Below are 21,578 nucleotides of genomic sequence, written 5' to 3' on the forward strand. Positions count from 1 at the left end.
ACTCCTCCTGGAAAACTGTAGAATTGTATCCATCTTTGAATCCTTAGCATTAGCACAATGTTCACATAGAAGAAGCTCTATAAATGTTTGCGACATACTGAAAAGTCAATATGTGATCCCTGGAAAATTCAGATGGGTTAACTGAAAAGTCACATTAGATTAACCTCCTTTTGTTCAGTAGGGTTTCTGGTCTGATAGTTTATGGACATACAACAGAAATAGAATATTGGACATAGCCCCTGGACCAGATTTGCACACAAACAGAGAAATGTGGATTCATGAGAGTCCAACTCAATGTTTTAATGTAAATTTTAATAAATGTACATGTAAGTTCTCAGTAGAGCACTAGAATATTTAGCATCAAGAAAGCAGGGTTGTAGTCTTTCCCTGCTGGTGTCTACAACAGGGTACATGTATCATATGTGGACACTTAGTAACTGCCAGCAAAAGTAATGGCCATCAGCCTGAATGGAGGTTTCTAGGGGGACCTTACACCCTCTAATTACAACCTTATCCTTTTTATGAGGAGATTTATTGGTGACTTTACTGAGTATATTTCAGATCAGGTCTGCTGTTGAATAAGTGACCCAGTGGGCTAGTGAATGTAATGAGGGATAAACTCCAGAGCCAAAGACTTTTAGATAGGTCAATGATGGTCAGAACATAACAAGAGGAAATTTATTGGAAATAAATGTTAATTCCTTCAACTCACCCACCCCTGCCCAGTTCGGCTGCTAAAGTACAGAAACACTGATGATTATATTATTTGTGTGTGTTCGTACCAGCTGTTAGAATGAGGGGTAATGATGCGAATTGGAAAGAACTTCATGACAGAGTTTACTGAAAATGATGGGGTTGCTCGGAAAGCAGCGATTCCTCTAGAACCTCAACTTCCCACATCATAGATGCTGTGGGAGCACCATGCACTACTGGAAAGCTGAACTGGGTGATATAAGAGACCCTATCTCTCCCGGTAAAGTAGGACTATTATTTTTAGTTAAATCTAGTTCAGAGGTTGTCCATGGGAAGGCATTCCTATCAGCAGAACCTAAAAAAATGTTCTCTAATTCAACCAGCTACCACTGTAACTTTATATTTCATATGACAAGGATCGAAACCTAAGAATCTTCCACTCGGGACTCAACACAAAAATTCCCTTTTTCCTTTATTGGATAGTAAATTTATAAGCCTACCACCTTCCCAGCTGAACCTCTGCTTTTCCTTCTAGGCAAATGAATGTTGGATGAGAGCCATTCATTCAATAAACATTTATTTTTCACCGACTGTGTGCATAGCACAGTTTTTGAACATTAGCTAAGAGAACTGTGTTCAAATATTAGAAGAAAGGCAAAGAAGGAAACTGACGTTTAGGCAGGAAGAAGGACTTTGAGGAAGACAAACCAAAGTTATGTCATCTTGTGCGGGAACGGGCAGTTTAGGCAGCGCCAGGGAGACTCTTGAAGCAAGACCTGAATGAGGAGACGAAGCAGAACGTATAAGACCGGTCTTGTGCCTCCCCAGAAGGGCTTGCCCACCCCCCTGTCCTCTACACCCTTGTTTCTCTGCTTACTCGATGGACAACCCCAGATGCCATTGCCATTGCCTCCATTTTACCTCTGCCAGCTGTCTCAGCCTCCTCCATTGAGGACTGGACTCTGGCACAGCCTCCATGGGGATGGCATAGGCAGGAGACTCAATAGGGTGGTTCTCAGGCTCAATCTAACTCTATTCTTACAAGTCCTGCCCACCAGAATGAAGAGTCCAGCTTTGGGGTGAAGGAGGTGGTCTATATTCCCTAGCAGCTGCCATAAAGAATCAGTTACACAACCTAGAGCCGAGGACAAACTCCTTCCCTAAGGGACCCACTTCAGTGAGTGACAGGAGACAGAAAGAATTATAGGTAAAACCTTCTTTTTCCTGTGAACACAATGTTCCTAGGTGCAATGTCTTGAAGATCTGGAGTGATACTTGTTTGAGATGGAACAGTAATAATATAAAGATGAGTCCACTCCTCCCCCACTTTGGACCTGGTGATAGCAATATTAGGACAGGGATTAGATTTGCAGGTCCAGAAGCTGAATGTTTTAACATACCCAGAGATGTTTGTTTTCTTGTTTATGTACTCAAAAATCACACAATATGCATATTTAAGTTAGAAGATCAGTTTCCTTTTCTGTGACTAGAAAGTTTTGACCCATTTCAAAAGAATTGTATTTTTAAATCATAAGCTGAATGAATAATTATAAAATTGCTTAGTAAAGTAAAAAAAAAAAAAATTATCTAAGAAGATGACTGGTATTTAAGCAACTTCTGAGAAGGTTACCGCCATAACAGAACTCCTCATGCTGGAATTGTGCTTTTGAGGTGTCTCTGCTAAAGTTCGGGTGCATAGGCAATGACTGGTTTAAACCCCATTTCCTTTGTTTAGCAATCTGCTGATGCACTCTTTCATTATGCAAATGCACACCTGATAGGTCCAGCTAGTTTTCCTGTTGGTCTGGGAGACATTCTGTCTCCGGTTGGTATGTATTGATTTAATCAGAAAAACCTCAAGATTCTAGCTAGGGCCATGCAACTCTGCTCAGGTGTCCCTCTTTACTCAGGTGTCTCTGAATGTGTATGGATATACTTATTTTTTTCCATAAATGATTTCATACTGGATAGTCTAATTGAACCTAATTTTTATGTTTTAATTGACCTTATGTTTTTGAGATTGTTTTATATTACAATTCAGTTTGCTTTATTTGTGGTTCCAAAACAATTCCATTGTTTTGTATGAATAATAATTTAATAACTATTATTAATAATTAAAAAATTAATATGTAATTATAACTTGTACTTATACTACTACTAATATACTAGCTAGTAGATATACATGACTAATAATACTTTAGTATTATAACATGAAATTAATCATTAGGGTGATTCCAGTCAAATTATTAAGTATACTTACAAGACTAACAGAGGACAAATTTCTAGAAGTGGAATTGCTAGATTAATTAGGATATGCATTTCAAATGTTGATGCACATTGCCAAATTTCCCATCAGGGAGACTGTACCAGTTAGGCTATACCAACAATTTGAAAAGGGTTGTTGGTTTTCCTATCCACCCCCACTATCAACTGTTTATTCTGAAAATAATATCATAGTATAGCTTAAAATTGATTTCTTTTATAATGAGTAATCGAAACGTGTGTATATGTTCAAAATGTATGTTTTCTTTTTTTTCTGACACACACTTAGCCATGGCTTATAATATACACAACTCGGTATGCTATTACATTGTTTATGATTACAGGGATGTGACGACATACAGCCTCTACAGACAGATGGGAGAGACAGAAAAGTGACAGTTACAGTGGTCCAAGCTTACTAGAGTGGTACAGTGGGAGCTTACTGGATGTGGGTCCATTTTGGTTTAGAAGGCATTATCAAGGGAGGTTTCTAGGGAGGGGAGAGAGAACCTAAAACCTGATGGAGGTGTTAGCTTGGTAAATACTAGGGATGACACAAGAAGAGGAGTAGTACGTTGAACTGCCCACTAATGACAATATGATGAAACCAGAATATTTTTAGGCAGAGGGGTAGGATAGCAGAAATATCTTGAAATCGTGCTAGGGAATGGATTAGGGAAGGTATGGCAGGGAGTGAGAGTAATGAGACAGTGGGTCCAGTGATTCAATTATAACAACATTTGCGTGGTCTTAGGGATCCACTCAGTGTTTGGATCTTGCTGTGGAAGCACCTGAGGGTGCCCTCTGTAGAAAGAATGATTGCAGCTGGGTGAAATGTGAAGACCTGCCACCTCGCAGCCTAGACGTTGATTCCTGGCTTTGCCAGTTTCTAATTGCACATGTTCCAGCAATGAGGAAAGCTACTCACACTTGAGGGGTGCTGTGAACACGTAAAGAGGTGGGCGTGCGAAGTGCTTAGCACACCACTTGCCATATAAAAGCAAGAACTTAATAACTGCTAGCTGTTTTTATTTTTATAACCTTTCCTCACTCCTCTGGAAATGCCCTTACCTTTGTCTTACTGTAATATTCATGTGTGAGGAGAATCACAGAATGTAGGAGTTGGAAGATGTTTAAGGTAGATGCTTGCTCAATCTCCTAATTTTAGTTATGAGGGAAAAAAAAAACTCAAACAACGTGTTCCTAGTCATGCTGTGCCACCCTGAAACTCCTCATGGTCGGGTTTCTTACCACAACATACATGGACATGTTTAGTTTGGTTACCAACACCGACTTTGAGGTGTTTCTCCTGTTTGCTGACAGCAGTTATTTCTTGGGAGGAAACCCCTAATTTAGAAAGCGGTCTGTTTTAAAACACTTTGTAGCACATCGTTCAAACCGCACAGAATTTTCTATAATCTTAGAAACAAAAACCGGGGGCGAGGCATACTGTTAGCTTCCGCAGAGCTGCCAAGATCGGGATTAAGCCTTGGGGTCCGAGGAGGCTAGAACCGTCCTTGGGCGAGCCCCTGCTCTCCTTGGGGTCCTCACTTCTGCTTCTCAGAAGCTCCCCGCCTCTCTTCACCGAGGACCCTGTGATCTGATTCAAATGGACAACTGTTTAGGAACCGCCTACTACGCGTTTGGGATGCTTCTAGCTAGGAAGTGGGCGGGGGCGCACAAGGCAGATGGGGTCCCAGTTCTCTCCATCGGAAAAGAGGCAGGCGCTTGGCACCCCATCCCCTTAATTCACCTTGCAAACGAATTCCCTCCCAGGTCCCCACCAACCACGCTCCTGTTAGGATCCCCACGTCTGGCGGCTTCTGCCCGGCCCCGGGGCTGGACACCCGAACACCGCGCGGAAGGGAACGCTGCCCCGGGCGCTGTGCTCCAGGAGTATGGGACCAAGGTGTCGTCGCCGCTCACCGCAGCCGCCCCCGCGGAGCACTTCTGCGGTCCTGGTCCCACTCCCTCCTGTTTTAACCAGGGCGCGGCACGCTTTCCTCCGAGTTTCCCTGGGCGCTCCTCCCGGCTGATGCCCAGTGTTTGTGCCCAGCGCCCCTCGCCCGGCGGCTCCTGGTCCCCTCCGCTCCTCCGCTCTGGCCGCCGGTCGCCTCCGGGCAGAGTTCGGGTTCAGCCCTTGTCTTTGCTCGGGATTTAGGGACAGGCTGGGCTGGGGGTGGGGGTGGGGGGGTGCTGGAGGGCGCCGGCTGGCCGGGGGAGGGAGAGGGAAAAGGCGAGAGGGAGCCTCTGATTGGTCGGGGCGGGGGAGTGGAGGCATGGAGTTTCCCACAATGCCCCGGTGCAGTGCCGCCGCGGATGGATGCTGCGGGAAGGGGCTGCCATTTGCTGCCCCTGCCAGCGGCGCGCGGACCTGCCCGAGCTCCTGCGGCCGCCGCCGCCGCCGCCGCCAGCGCCGACCGCCGGCCGGGCCTCTGCAGCGACGCCGCCTCGGCTCCCTCCGCGGCCGCCAGAGCGGTCGCCATGAACCCCAGCTCCTCGGCGGGAGAGGAGAAGGGGGCGACGGGCGGCAGCAGCAGCAGCGGAAGCGGCGCCGGGAGCTGCTGCCTGGGCGCCGAGGGCGGCGCGGACCCGCGGGGCGTCGGGGCAGCGGCTGCGGCGGGAGCCGCTGCCCTGGAAGAGCCCGCGGTCGCCGGCCAGAAGGAGAAGGACGAGGCGCTGGAGGAGAAGCTGAGGAACTTAACTTTCCGGAAGCAGGTCTCTTACAGGTAGGCGCGGGGAGCCGGGCAGGTGCCGCCGAGGGCGGGGACCCGCTCTGCTCCTCGGGAGGCGCGTCCGCGGAGTAGTTGGGGGACCTCTCATCCTCTCGAATAGTCTGCCTCTTTCCGACCGCCGCGTCTCCCTCCCTCCTCCCTCTCTCTGGGGATACGTGTTGTTCTCTTTCATTCCTTCATTGTGGCTGGAGGGGAGCTTCAGGAGCCTGGCTTCCCCCCGTAACGCCAGGATGGACGTGTTTGTAACCGGAGCGAGTCCTGAGGTCAGAATAACAAAAATACGTGTGTGTGTGTGTGGGAGGCGGGCACAGACCCAGAGATGCCTAGTGTTCTTGAGAAAAGTCGTCAAAGTTGTCCCTAAGCCAGTGTCCTTTCAACCACTCGCCCCCCACCCCCAGATTTCACTTGAAGAACCTTTGGCACTGATGGCTGCGGTCACTTCCCCAGGCAGAAAAGAACAGCACCATCCTGAAGTGAAATCCTTAGGGAAGTTGGACCTGCCTGGAAATCCTCCACTAAGGAAGAGTAGGTTACGGGCCTCTTATCTGTAGATACGCCACTGCTTCTGAGGGTTACACATACATGTGCTCTCTGCTTCGCTCTGGGTGTGCCCAGAAGATCATGTGGGCAGCCTGCTGGCCAGTGAGGGGTGAGGGAGAGAACTCTCCCTCACTTGTACCTAAAGATGGATGTATTTGTGAAACAAGGACAGTCTGGGATAAATGGTCACCAAATTAGGGCAAAAGATACCCCTGATTATGTCAGGACCCAAACATGAGAAATGAAGATTCAGTAAGTTCCCTGCCCCACCCCATCCCTAGGCAAGAAGATGCTGAGACTATCCTTACTACTTACTGGTTTTAAAAGTCAAGGTGTTAAGCAAGGATAGATTTTAAAAGATGTTTTTACTTGATAGGAATTGGATGTTTCTTGAAAAGGGGTCAGTGAGAACATTCTTATAACCCAACTCCTTTGAGTTACCAGTCCCTTCCAGAAAACCACCTAAAGTATTAAGCCTGTCACACCATGTGCTGTTATGTAAGCAAAAGCAGATGACAGGTGTGTGGGTTTGTGAGGGTGTGCTTTACTTATGGGGGCAGGTGTGTGAATCACTGGGATCCCCACAGGCATTGCCTGGACTGAGGCCCCATCACTGGGCATGTGCTCTGTGTCTGCATGTGACTTCTGCTGCTTCCTAAAGGTGTTCCTGGTGAGGTGACTGCTTCTGCATCCCGTGCATGCATTCTGTTCGCTGCATGCTCAAGGAGTCTCCACCTGCGATGTTCTCTTAGTTACTTACACAGATCAGATCCAAGTGGATCTTTCTTTTTATATTTTCAGTTTCTAAAAATAGGCTGGTGGTGGGGAGTGGGGTGACTCTAGGGAGGTATGCTAGGGCACTGCTGGTTCTGCTTCTTAGCTACAATGGCCCATCTGGCCCTTAGGGGAACAGGGACCACGTTCAGCCTAATTTAGGAGCTGTGCGATGGGAGGGGGTGATTATGGGGAGCACATTGTGGGTCTGGGCTCCTGGGCTTCTGGACTGAGAGATCCTCCTGAGTGATCAGTATTCATCAGACTCCTCATTGGGTGGAGCTACAAGCTGTCGTTTGCAAGGGAAATCATTCCAGTTTGCCTCTTGGCAGGGGTCATTCTCTGAGCCTCTCTCCTGGAAATGTACTCTGTGTGAACTGTGGTTTTCTGGGTTGTCTTGCACAGGCAACTGGTCACATGTAAGTGTACACTCACACAAACATAGACATGAACATAGGCAGTGTTTTTCTAGAAAGCAATAATAAATAATATTGCAATTGCCTTAAAGTTCATAGAGGTGGCTTCTACTTCTTGGATAATGTTTCCTTTTAAATAAACCCTTATGGTCTCCAATTTAGTGAAAGAACCCGGATACATGTCATCACAGGTTGCTGGGTAAAATGTTTGCCATCTCATACTTACAGTGTTGAACTCTGTAGGTGGGACTTCTTATCAAGTGTCTCAGGTGATGCTAAAGCTGCCCTATTTTATTTTCCCCAAAGGCTAAACTATTTGACCTTTGAGTTTGTACACCTTGCCCAGCCAAAAGAGGTCAGGCAGTTCCCAAGTCAGGAGAAAGGGAGGAAATGGATGATTTCACCCAGCACATGTTTGTCCAGGAGCCTTTGCATTTTGACCACTGTTTGTCTGTCTGTCTGTCTGTCTATCTATCTATCTATCTATCTATCTATCTATCTATCTATCTATCTATCTATTCTCAGAATTATGTGAATGGCTTACCCAATTGCTATGGTGGCCATTTGCACTGGACTCAAAGGTACACCACCAGGCCTGACAAATTTTGCTGGGGGGCGAGGGGAGGCTAATGAAAGGTGTGTAAGGAAAGAGCAGTTTGGGCTCCAACTGGGTGTGGGCTTCTCAGTGAGGCCCCACCGCCTTGCTGCTGGGGGTCAGCTGAGGACGAGGACAGGTGGTAGTTCCTGGAGAGGAGTCAGGAAGGCCTCACTGGGTGGAGTCTACCCAGAAGAGTTCAGCTACACTAGGAATAGGGGTTTCTTGGCTGCAGGGGATCCTTCCAGGTGGGAAAGCATCAATTTGCAGGTAGGTTAAAAAATATCTTTGGAAGCACATGGGTATTTGCAGAATGAAACTTGATAGAAAAGGAAAAGGGGTTTGGGGAGAGAGGGTGCGTGTGTGTCTCTCTGTGTGTAGGGGGGTCTCATCTGCTCTTCTTGTTGCTAAGGAACATATAAGCTAGAGTTTAAAAATAAAATGAAGAGTGGGTGGGCATATGCAGTGACTCCTGTCTTTTTAGGAACCAGAGCCCTTTACAAAAAGCCTTTAAATAACTATTTCTGGAGGCAGATTATTCATTTTGCTTGACTTTTACTTTGTTAAGTAAAATAAACTCCTTTATATACCCCTAGATTTCCCCTCATTATCTTTCCTTTGTTGGCTTTTTTGGGAACCATTTTTTCCCATGAGAATTTTTCCTTTATTTCAGAACTTGCACCCCTAGAGCAAATAGTCTCTGTAGACTGTAAAGCTGAAGGGTTTAGAAGGCAGTGCAAGTGAGCTGGTACTTTTCTCTTAAAATTACTACTTCTTTTTTCTTTGCAAATTATGGTGCTGCAACAGATACATATGTGCAAATGACTATATAATGTGTAGTTTTTTAAAACTGCTGCAAGAATTCCCATTTAAGTCAGTAAAACTGAAGGGAGAAATAAAAAAACCTTTCAGAAGCACATAAGGGAGGGGAAAGAAGTCTCTGATGTTTCTTGTCTTTCATGCATTGTGCTAAGCATTACTGTATGGTCCACCTTGATATTTGTGACAGGTCTAGGATGTCATCACGCCTATTTCTGTTTTTATAGAAAATGAACCTGAAGCATAGAGCTGGGGCAGGAGGCAGATATTAAAACACAGATCTGAATCTAAAGGATTTTCTCTGTAGATCACATCATGCTGCTTCCTCAAACAATTACTTTAGGTTTGAACTCTCTCCTTGTGGTCCTTGTGTGTGTGTGTGTGTGTGTGTGTGTGTGTGTACCCACATGTGTGTGTACAGTGCAAGCTGCCTCGTCCACACATCACTGCTGGTTCTATTATATTCTACATTATCTCTTTTATACCTAATTCTTTGGACAACAGTCCTTTGGCTATGTGATCGTAAGGGACTCCTCTACTATGTGGGAAGTAAAAAGTGAATGTAAATTCATGATCATTGGCAAATAGATTGGTTTCACTTTCGAGAACAAAACCACCTGCATGACATCTGCCATCTCTGTGCACATCCCCATGTTAGAGGTGAATATGTCTTTGGAAATAATTCCCACTGGTGTTGTTTGATGGGACCCAGGTCCAGTGATGAGCTGCCCTGTCTGTACCTCTCTGGGCAGCGCACAGTGAGTGATGAAATATAATTTTGCTTGTCAGGAGGCCGAGGCAGTTACCACTCCTTGTGAGGTCTCCATGCCTGGGCTTTAGTTTCTCCACTTACACAAATCAGGATGGAAATTCTTGACCTTTCCCAAAGGAAGTTTTTGGTATAACAGAGAAGTAGCAACAAGGAATATTAAACTTCTTAGATTAGCCAACCAGGTTAAAAAAAATGATCTTTTATTCTTTGTAGGTTGATGATAAGAACATATTATGGTCACCCCTCAATGTTTGTGGGCAATTGGTTCCAGGATCCCCTGGCAGATTTCAAATCTGCAGGTGCTGGAGTCCCTTAAATAAAATGGCATAGTATTTGCATAGAACCTATGAACATCCTCCTGTAAGCTTTCCATCATATCTAAATGCCCATAATACCTATTACGATGTAAATTCTGTGCAAATAGCTATTGCAGCGTATTGTTAAGCAAGTAATGACAAGAAGAGTCTATATGCGTTCGGTACACATGCAATTATTTTTTCTGCATATTTTCAATCTGCGGTTGGTTGAATCTACAGATGCAGAGCCCACAGACACAGAGGGCCGATTGTGTTTTCATTTTGTGTTTTGTCCCACAAAACAAGATGATGTTATTATAAGAAACACATTGAGGAGTAAGAAGCCAAATAGGCTAATCCAGACATTGTCCTTCCCTGCATTGGAATCAGTCGTGTATAGGGAAAGTTTTCTTCTGAATGTCAGTATGCAGCATCCTTCTTTGTAAATCAGATTAACCCAGTGTTATTTAATGTTTTTAATCTGTGCTTTGCACATTTGTTAGATATTTAGAAACATCAGGATCATATGAAAGCCTGGGTTCTAATTTAATGTTTCCTTCCTCATTAATTATCCTCAATAATTACTTAGGATATGCACTGCGTGAGCCTTCCACTTACCCTCTGTCTGCTCTGATCGATCTTTGGGAGGCTTGATTTTGCACAGGAGAGTTATACCACTGCCCCGTGGGTTTGGGGGATGGAGAGGTGGAGGAGGGCTCTGCTGCCTTTCAATTCTGTTGTGGCAACAACACAATTGCCTCATGGGGCCAAATTAAATTAGAGGCACACTGGCTCTTTGCTACACTCCACTTTCTAATCTGAGAAAATGAGGACTCCTGGGGAGTGCCAACCTGCCTGCACCTCTCTGTTCTTCTAGGCTTGGATCTGGGATATGTGTTTCTTATGTGACCCCAAGGGTCACACTGTGAGACCAGAGGCATCTAGAGAAGCCATTGCTCATACACCAGTCCGTGATGTTTGGTCTTACATGAGTTTGTATGATTGGTAATGCTGGAGACTAATAAAGAGACTAATCATTTCTCCTCAGACCCTATAATTGTGGCTTTAGGACAGTAGTTACTGCAAATGAAGGTGGCTATGAACTTTAAGAAGGAGGGTCAAGAGTGAAGCCAAATAAAAGCCATTAGACTTGAATTTGCTCAAAATAACCATAAAAATGGACTACTTTCTAATTGTTTGAACTGGTTGGAACCTGTTGCAGGACATAACAAACCACAGTATACTGTAGAAAATTAAAGAAATAAAACACCCAAGTTATGCCTGCCTGTACAGAATGCTCTCATCTCATGTCTGGCTTGCTAGCCAGGCAGACCTCTTAGGATGGAGCGCATCCACTGTCTGTGGATGGTGCTTGGTTCTCATTCTCACAGGGCATCCTCAACAGCTGAGTTAGGACCAAATTTTATTTTTCTGTTCTGGGAATTAGACTTGAGTTTGAACCTGGCATTTTCCAGCTGATCTTGGGCAAGTTATATAACCCCTTGTGGTTCAGCAGAGTCATCTGTAAGTGCTGTAATGGCAATACCTGCCTCAGAAGTTTTTTGTGCAAATTCAGTGAGTTACTTTATGGAAAGGACTCAGCATAGCACCCAGCACAGAGACAGCTTTATATTTATTATTCTTCTCTATGCTGAATTGTTAGCTTCTTTGAAGACAAAAATGGCACCTAATTATTTGAATCTCTGTCTCTTCATGCTCAGTAGGTATTGGATAAATTATTGAATGAATGAAGTTTATTGCCATTTTCAGATAAACTACTGTTATTCATCTGGGGTCCATTTCAATTGCCATTTTCCTTTCTACCAAAAGAAAAGTTCACCTTCCTCCCTTTACACTTTGCTGGCAGCCCTGCCTGTGAGTACCTGCACTGGCCCTTCAGCCAGCTGTTGGAGGCTCACCAGGAGTGGACCCAGTGCTTCCTTAACCATCTGTTTGCAGCTTGGCAACGAAAAGTCCTTGTTTTGCCTTCTGAGCAGCACTAATTAGCTGTCTGGTCCTCTTTCTGTCCGTCTCATGCCTTCCAAGGGCAGCATTGATGTTCTCCTCAGGGAATTGCCTCTTGACGTTTCCTTCTGTGACTGGAACTTAACGGTGCAGAGAGATGGTGACCCAGCGCTCCCGGGTCTGTCGGGGCTGTGGTCCAGCCAGCCAGGCGACCTCCTTGTGTGGTTTCACTCACCTCTTCCTTCCAACCCATCTGATTGATGCTGGCAGGAAAGTTGTTGAAGGAAGTATGGGAGAGTTCCCTGGGTGACTCTGAGCTTTTGCTTTGTTTTGACCTCACTGAACCACAGCTACTTTTTCTTCCTGTAACCTATGGAGCCCTTGAAGAAGGACTTGTGAGTTCCCTGTCATCCTCAGAGAGAAGTGGCTTGAACCAAGCGTGGGCTATTCTGGAGAAAAGGAAGGCATTGACTGTGTGCGAGCTGGCTGAGGGGGAGCTGCGGCTGGGAAGAGGCGGGAGGAAGGTCTTGGTGGATAAATTTTAATGTGATTCACTTTCAGCCCTGAGTCTATGTGCTTTTGAAATGGAGCAGATACCATTCTTTAAAGGTGGCAACTTTCTAACAGGGACTTCAGTGGTTCTTGCCTCTAACCTCCATGAGTTTCCTCAAATGGAGATTTGCCTTTAGATGTTTAGGATCATAAATAATTTTCTGATAAGGAGCCAATTTTGGTTGAAGCGACCTTAATTGTCTGGCTTTTGTTGGATATAGAGGGAAACTTTCAAAGCTTAAAATGATAATAATTAAACTGCAGGCAAATCTCATTATTCATACCCTTCAATGACACATGTAGAGTACTGGTTAAGAGCCCTGACTCTGAAGTACTACTGCCTGAGTCCACGTCTCTCCCTCTTCCAGCTGTGTTTCTTTGTACGAATTACTTAACCTATCTGTGCCATAGTTCTCCCATGTGTAATATGGTGACTAAAGTAGCATCAACTCCATTGGATTTATTTCAAGTTTAAGTGAGTTGATACTTATAGTGTTGGCTGTCACAAAATAAATGCCATGTGTATTCATTAAAGCAGTATTATCTAACTAAAGTCCAGGTAAGAAGAAGATTCATTTATTTATTGTTCTGTAAAATAATGACAAAAAAAATAATGACTAGCTGTCAAATGTCAGCTGATGGTAAAATTATTCAGATTGTATAGAATGAGATAGACATACATTCACGAAGTTTATTTTGAAGGTTTTGGTGTTCATGAAGATGAAGAATAAGTACTTTCCCTTGTGTTCTACCTTTGTTGTGGTGCTGGGGATAGAACCCATAGCCTCACGCTCACTAGGCAAGTGCTCTGCCACCAGACCACAGTCCCAGCTCAGCACGGGCCATTCTTACTAAGTGGCACCAGAGGAGATGCTGCTTCTGGATGTTTGGGAAAATGGAGCCACAGAAGGCAGAGGTCAGGGGAGTCAGGCACAGTCAGTGTGTGGAGGGGTGGGGGAGCAGTGACCCTGACTCCCAGCTGGTCACCTAAGAGCAGGAAACCAGACATGGAGGTGGGCTGGAGGGGTGGCGGGGCTCCTCAGTGTCAGGAAGCGATAAGTAGATAAGACAGAAGCTCTGGAAATAGAGTTGTTGCCTGTGACTCCAGAACGCAGGCTGCTTCTCTTCTGGCCTGTCCTAGTGATGTCCACCTCGCTACACAGACGCTGGCCGTCCGAGGACAAAGCTCCACACAGGCCGCCTGCCCTGATGATTTCAGAAATGGGAGACTCAGCCTTCTGGGATGTTCTGAGATAGCTCAACCAGGCCAAACAGCAGAATTTATGTTTAAAATCTACAGACAACTTTTAAATATTGGTTGAACAAATAAAACTGGCTCAGGACAAAGACATTTCAAGGGGTCAACCGCCTCCCCCACTTTTTTTCCCTCAAAAGGCAAAGATAACACAGTTTGGCTATCTGTGTATCTCGTGGATTTGTAGGAAATAGCCAGAAAATAGACTCCCTGGAAGGAGTAAAGTGCATTTTAAAGTGTGTCATTCCTTTGATATGAGAAAGATGCCAAGACTTCTATGGAAAAATTAATTTTTATTAAAAAGACTTGAAAGCAAGTTGTTTAAAGATTTAAAAAGTCTTACATAAGCTTAGGTGGGAGCATTTGGAAAGGGTATCATTTTGAGTCTAACTTCTGGAACATTCCTTAGGCTAAAAGTGCTGGGATCTCATCATTGTGACAGGCAGGGAAGCAAGCCCTCTCAGATGGAGAGCATCCCGGTGGAGGTTTTTGAAGGAAAGTTCCACTTAAAACAGACCCTCCTTTTTAAAATGACCTCCTCTCATCATGGGCTGAGCCATGGCATGTATTTGCTTCTCTTTAGTTGATGGACAGTCCCTTGCATCTAAAGTTAGACAAGAAATAGAAAAAGTGTGAGCCCCAGAGGCTGCAGAGCATGATCTGCCCTGACAGAGTGAGCAGCCGTGGGGCTGAGTGGCCTCCTCAGCCGTCGTAGCTCACACTGCTCTGATGAGTTGCCAGGGACCAGTGGCTTATATACGACAGACACTTCTTCTACTGGTCTGGAGGCTGGAAGTCCAGGTCTGGGTGCCTGAATAGTCGGGTCCTGGTGAAGGCTCTCTTCTGGGCTACAGATGACCACTTTCTCGCTGTGTCCCCACCGTAGAGGGTAGAGAGAGCTAGAGTGAGCTCTCAGAGGCCACTCAGCTCATTTGTAAGGGTTCTGCTGTTCTTGACCTGATCCCTCCAGGACCCACCTCCTCATGCCTTCACCTTGGGAATAGGATTGCAGCATATGGATTTGGGGAGGACACAGTCATTTGGTCCAAAGCTCCAACCCACCCTGCCTTTTCTCACAGTGGCCTAGGAAACAGTGGACGTGGTGTTCCCTTCCTTCCCAGGGGTCTCTAATAAACCATTCCCTGAGGCAGCAAAAGCAGTTCATGCGCTGGCAAATATTTTGTAAAGTGCAAGTCAGTGAAAGGAAAACTTTTCTTGGTTTAAATACTTGCTATAAGTGTTGACTTACCACCCTACTTATGAGTATTAATCATTACAAGTTATTGATTTTATTAAATGCCTATTCTCTGCCAAGAGCTACTAGGCATTTTATGTACAGTACTTCATTGAACACCCAATTAGGTAGGGACCATTATGATTTCCCTTTTGCAGATAAGGACATGGAGGCTTAGACTTCAAGCACCAGCCAGTTAAGTGGCAGGCAAAGACCTGTGTGCGATTTGCAGAGAGCTTCTCTTGAAGGATGCTTCACTCACGCAGATCTTCACGTTGGTTCTTCCTTCATCCTTTCCCCTGCTTTGTGTGCAGACAGTCAGGCTTTCCCAATCTAGTGGCTCATTAGACCACAATCCCTGGAAGGCAGACACCCATATATTTTACCACTGTGGGTCTCACCAGGCCTGACTCAGGACGCAGAGGAAGGCCTAAACAGAAGTCAATTGACAGGAGTGTATATCTTTCCTGTCCAAGTGCAGGAGTGAGGTCTGTGAGTCACTCTGTGTTACTGTCAGTTGCAGAGAGGCCAAGGTTGAACTTTCTGTGGAGCTTTTTAGAAACTATATGAATTTTCCATTGCATGGGATGGGGAAATGAGTTCAATTTCCTGGGGCCAGAAAATGATTGCAGGGATTATAACCTGGCACTGTTTCCTTTAAATTCTACCTCTAGGACAAGACCTCATGACTTACTTAATCAGAGGAGAACTGAAGGGGGTAAGTGATTTTATATGGATTGGGGTCCAATGAAGAAGTTAGGACCAGTGTACTTGTGTTTGACATGACCAAGATGACATAGACAGCCTCATTTGACTAAAAAAATATATTCTTAAGAAAAGTGGGTCTTTTACCTTTAACTAGTGGACCTGTTCAGGCTGAAGGTATTTATAATATTAATTTTTCCATAACAATGCCCTTCAGAATTCATGAGTATGTTCATGTGTGCAGTTATAGACACCTAGAAAGTTCCAAAGGAACATTTAAAAACCTGAGTCATTCTTTCAGATTTGAAGAAAACCTTCAGAATTCCTTAGGAAAATAAATCTCTAGCTCAAAAATAAACGTTGAAGCTATTTAAAGATTAAAACAGAAGCTTTCTATGAGCCAGCGTTACTTATAACAAAATCTAAGGGATTTTTTTTTTTGAAAACCAATTTTGGATATTTCTTTAACTCTTAATAGTGACTAAATTTAGGTACTTGATAATAATAAAGTGTGTATGGTGCTTCTAAGACTTACCATTTGTAAACTTTCACATCAACGATCTAATTCTACCCTCAAAACAATCTTAGCCAACCATGAGGTTGTGTTCAGAGCCATGGTAGAGTTCAGTAAAGTCAGGGTTGCTAAGTCACTTCCCCGCCGCCACCTGCCCACCAGGGGCACTGCAAGGCAGGCTGGTTTTAGGATCTGAAGTTCCATATTCTTTTGATTTTAGGGCACTGATTCCACATATTCAAATACAGAATGATAGCAGCATTTTCCTCCTGTCAATTTGATTTCCTTGAATTTATATCTCATTTGTAAATTACAGTGAACAAACTTGAAATCAGTCACCATCTGGCGTATCAAATCCACATTGCATTGATAACAAAGATGACCTCATTGTCATTCTCATTATCCTTCCAGTGTGTGTGAAAACATGCAATCACATGTGTGGCGGGCTGTGTCTAATCCTCCTCCAACTGGGGAAAAAGAAAAAAGAGAGAGCGAGAGAAAGCGAGAGATATCCCGACTCTTCTTTGCATTAGTTGCTAAGCAGCAGCCATTTCATTGTAAAGAAGATTCAGTTCAAGTAATGACATAGGTATTCCAAGAATAGCATTTCATTTTTATAGCCACTGCATTTCAGGTCTCCACAGAGCACATGCTCCCGCAGCTCAGTGATTTTAGGAGGAGAAATAGCTACCTTGACATATTTGTTGAATATACAGAGAAAATTCAATATAGCTGATCACCTACTAACCAGAATTTTGCGTTTCTGCACGTGATGAATGGTGGCCGGTGGCAAGCACAGTTTTAAGAATTTGGAAGTGTCTCCAGAAAATACAGCTGACAAAGAGGTATGTTTTGAGGCCATCTTTGACACGTACTGATACCATCTCAATGGGATTCTGTGGATAATTTAGAATTCTAGCTTGTTTGAAGTAATACAGTCTAGAACAGAATTTGATGTTGCAGCCAAGGAGCTGGATGATTGCCAAGATTTCATTGTACTGAGGTTTTGCTGGCAACGGAAGGCTTTTGAAAAGGAAGTTAGAGAAAATACTGTACCAGGCTACCATAATCATGGAGCTCAGTTTTACTAGGAAGAAAGAGTATAAGTGTAGAGGAAGACCTGTATTTAATGGCCTCCAAGGTATCTGTGTGAACGTGAGATGTCAGATACAAAGATGCCAGGGGCATGTATTTTTTGGATTGCACTATTATTAATTTTGAAGGTGGCACTATCCGTGTGTGGAAGCCCTTGACCTGACCTCATAAGGCATTTCCACCCTCTCTGTTGTGACTTGCCAATCTGTTGTGAAATAGGGGTGTGACTGGACAACTGTATTTTCTACAGAGAACTGCTTCATGGGAGTTGTTGCTAGAGCATACTTTGTTGCTTTCTAAGAGTGCTGCCATCACGGTGTCCCCTGCCCCCTCCTCAGGCTATTTGAGAGAAAATGCCTCTTTCCGGGAGTAGCTGGGATACTCGGAAGCTCCTTTTTAACTTCCAGTAAGTCATCCTTCCATTTAAGTCAAAGTACCTCTTCCAGGAACTAAAAGTGATGTTCAGAAGAAGTGAATTCATGGCCGAATTCACAAATGGTGAATGGTTATTCCCACTGTGATATTGGGCTCATTAATAAGGTTGTTTTTAGCATCTCTCTGGCAATTAATGCCTCTCATATGTTTCCTTGTGCACTTTTTACAATTACTTGAAACGACCTTGCTGAAGCAGCTCTGTCATTGCAGGAAGCCATTATCTACATGGGGAAACCAAGTCAAGAGGGCAGGGGAGGAGAGGACTAAAATCAGGAGCACCTGGCCACAGAGGTACAAGGTCCTATGTGTCTCTCGGAAGGAGTAGATCTGGGAGGTGCTCAAGATACACACTTAGCATCATTCACAGCAACAACAGGAACCCTTCTTGAAGCCTTACTGTGCACCAGTAACTGTGCTGAGTGCTTCACATACACGAATTCATCTGTTCTTACCAGGCTTTATGTGGTAGGTGCTGTTATTACCTGTAGCTTTACAGAAGAGGAAACTGGGGCACAAGACAATGAATTAACACACGAGCCAGCAAACAGTGGAACTGGGATTTGAATCCCAGAACATTCTTCTCTTTATCCCAGGATAAGTATATGACTGAAGAACCCTGTTTGGAAAGTACCTCTACCCTGTTGTATGCAGCTTCCTGAACGCCAGGATGCCTCACTCTCCACTAGAAACCAGTGAAGTCTTTCCTAGCAGCTGGAGTGGGAACAGGAGGCTTCCTCTCACTGTGACTCTGCTGTCTTAGGACAAGCACATGACCTGGACTTGGACAACCAGACTGTGGACTGGAACCCCTATGGACTGGCAAAGGGACTGCTGGTTTGTTTGTGTCTGTTAGCAGTGCTCTGACAGGACACTTCCTGCTGCCCTGGCTCCTGTCTTTATGCCCAGCATGGATCACTGTACCTTCCTACTGAACTGTGAACTACTCAGTATCTTCCCCATTAATTTCCTTTATGCCTGCTTTAACCAGGATTAGCTTTTGTTGCTTGCAACTAAAAATATTAAAATCTAACTGGAAAAATGTCAATGAGAAGTGATCTGCCAGCCTCTGCTGGTGAACAGCCTCAGTGCCAGAAAGTGCCAGACACTTGCCTTAGGGAGATATTTATACCACTGACCAGTTCTTTATGGTTAGAGTTTTCATTATAGGAAAAAGGTATGTATTATTATTTAGCAAATATTGATATTAGGTAAATTTTGCTGTCTTTTTTATTATTAGCTAATTATAAAAAAAATTGTCTTAGTTAGTTTTCTCTGTGTTAAAGATGAGGAGTCTGAGTCTTACAGAGGGGAAATGATTTGCTTCAAGTCAAAGTGCTAATAATCGAGGGACTCTATTCCCGCCACCCGCAGCCCATAGTTATTCTCATTCATCCTGCTGCTTCCACGTCATGTCCAGAACTGACTCCTTCATTTTTTAACTGCTGGGATTATATTTTCACTTCTAGGGACATTTCAGATAACTCTTTTCTATATGATACATCTTTAAATATTAAAACTCAGATATCGCATATCTCTCCAGCCCTTCTTCCTGTCATCAGAACTATCTCCACTTTCATTCTCACCCCTTATCTGAAGGTGATTTCAGTTCGCTGTACTTTTCTGGCTCCCTCTAATTTGACAGTATACTGAGTGATCTATGGTTTTCTTCATGGAACAACTAAAAATGATGTCTAATCAAGGCCACTGCTAGCACATAGAGTATTTTTTGTTCAAATTAGAAATAAGCCCCAGGTCTGGGTGGACAAATTCATAGAATTCCTCCCCTGTTGAAGGGCTTGGTCAGTCCCCAAGCGGGGCCCAGGCAGGTGATGGGTGTCACCTGGGCTGCATTTCAGTCTTCACCTTCTCCTCCTCTGGGCGCCCTAGTCCGGGACCCAGCCTACATGCTGTCCACACAGTTCTGGAGAGTTCATTCCCTTGTGTGGACATTGGTTATGGATGTGGATTAGCAGGGGTGCTGGCTGTTGCTATAAAACCCATTCCAAAGCCAAATTGCCCAGATCACCAATTCAACAAATTACTCATGACAGTTCCAAAGTTTTGCTTAGGTTGCAACAGTTGCTCTTTAGATTTGTCATTTCAGTTTAGCTAAACTTTCGATACCAAACACTTTTAGAATGTTCACTATTCATACCTTTCTTTCTCTCCTCTTTCCTTGATAAGAAAGGACAAGAGCTCTTAAGTATTGGTTAGCGTTATCTGTATTTCTTAGACTTAAGTCCCCACTGCTCTTCCCTTTGCCCCTCTGTCAGTGGAAAGATGCCTGTGGTCAACTCTCCTAAAACTGTTGGCTCTTTGCCTGAAAGGTCTTGGTAGGACTTTCTCTTAGTGAGTTGATACAGGGCTGATAAAGAAACCCATCTGTACTTTGGCCAAACCTATATTTGATAGCCAAGAAGAAGACGTTTTGTTCAAAGGACCGCATTTCATCATTTCAGGTACGAAGGCTGTGCTGTCCGATGCAGGCCTTGTGTGCCTATCAAAACCGATTAAGCAAATCAAATGCAAACTCCAGTTAGTCAAGGAATCACACATTCTGTGCTTAAGGGCCACATGAGGGTAGTGGCTGCCATCCTGGGCAGTGCACACCCTGAAAGTTTTTGCCACTGCAGAAAGTTCAGTGGAACATGGCTGCTTTGAGGGACATGTCAAGACACTAATTTATCAAAATTACAGAAACCTCTAGCTAGCCATCCTAGAATGATAACCTTGAAAGGGATAGCTCGTAAAGTAAGAAGTCCAGTTCCCTAGTACGAAGTTATATTTTAGGAGCACAACTGTCATATGCTCCTCCTCTCCTCACTGTGGCAGGGACTGAGTTCGACGAGGGTGAGGACAGGGAGTTTGTCTTCTTTTGTGCTTTGTAAACTGCACCTTCCCGTACATGCCACACATAGAGAGCTCTGGGCAGAAGAGAACATGTTCTACAGCATTTGGGGGTGCTGGGAATTTTGCCATCTAAGAGTTAGCTCAGCTTGTGGTGGCATGTGGGGGAAGGATGAAGGGCGTGGCACGTGTTACTACTTCTCCATCAGTAGGGTCTAGTCATTTGGGCAAGGGCGTGTTTCAGGGTGGGGCATATGAAGTCGGAGTGCGGACCTACAGCTTTGGGTTTTGTCTGTCATGGAAATTGTTTTGCACGCTCCCCCTTTTGTTCTTAACATGAGCTCCCATCACCTTCAATAAATATTTATTTTAAATTCACCAGGGAGGTATGAAAGTAAATGCACCCACCACGGACTTAAACTTTCAGTGTAGCTCACCTGGTGCCCAGGAAAAAGACCTGAGGACGCTACAAAATGGGCTTCAAGGACAGAACAAAAGCCCCTGGAGAATCCGTGCGTGTGTGCGGATTTTCTCTGGTGCTTTGAACTGCCAATATTGCACACAAGGGTGTTCTAAAAATAACTCAAGTAATGTGCATCCTCTGCTGAAGGGAAGGAGATAATTTGTGGGAATGATGAGAAATGGGAAAGGAGAGGAGCTTTAGAAGATGAGAAATGAAATGCATGAACCTCAGTGGTCTCTGAGGCTCTTCCACATACCCAGTGCTCCCTTTGAAGCCTTGATCTTGGAAACTGGGAAAAAGTTCTTGAAATAAAAGTATAATCCCTGGGAGAACATTGGGTTTTTCTCGCTGTTTTATAACATGAACAATCCCCTAGATAAAAACTTATCTATTTTATCAGAATGGCGATGGAATACTCATCTGTTATATGTGCAAAATATTATTTCAAGTGAGTGAGGAATCCAAAGGTAGAAAATATATGGTTTCTACCTTAACATTTTTAAGTTCCTTATAATTTCTTGGGTAAGTAAAAATGTATTTGAATGCCTACTACTCATTAAATATTATGCTTCAGTGCTAGAAATAAAAGAGAAACCAGAATCTTGGTTACC

The 21,578-nt window shown here is 44.3% G+C and overlaps 1 protein-coding gene across 3 annotated transcripts in view; it reads left to right on the top strand.

Annotated features, from left to right (window-relative positions):
- The first annotated feature begins 5,260 nt into the window (after nucleotides 1-5,260).
- DGKI (diacylglycerol kinase iota) overlaps nucleotides 5,261-21,578 on the top strand; it is a 432,523-nt gene continuing 416,205 nt past the window's right edge. For all 3 annotated transcript variants that reach the window (XM_079150095.1, XM_079150096.1, XM_079150097.1), the window contains exon 1: nucleotides 5,261-5,684. In XM_079150095.1, coding sequence (XP_079006221.1) covers nucleotides 5,275-5,684 — 410 coding nt within the window. In that variant the 5' untranslated portion in view covers nucleotides 5,261-5,274. The remainder of the gene's footprint in view (nucleotides 5,685-21,578) is intronic.

Source organism: Sciurus vulgaris (assembly GCF_902686455.1).
Source record: "Sciurus vulgaris genome assembly, chromosome: 8".
NCBI lineage: Eukaryota > Metazoa > Chordata > Mammalia > Rodentia > Sciuridae > Sciurus > Sciurus vulgaris.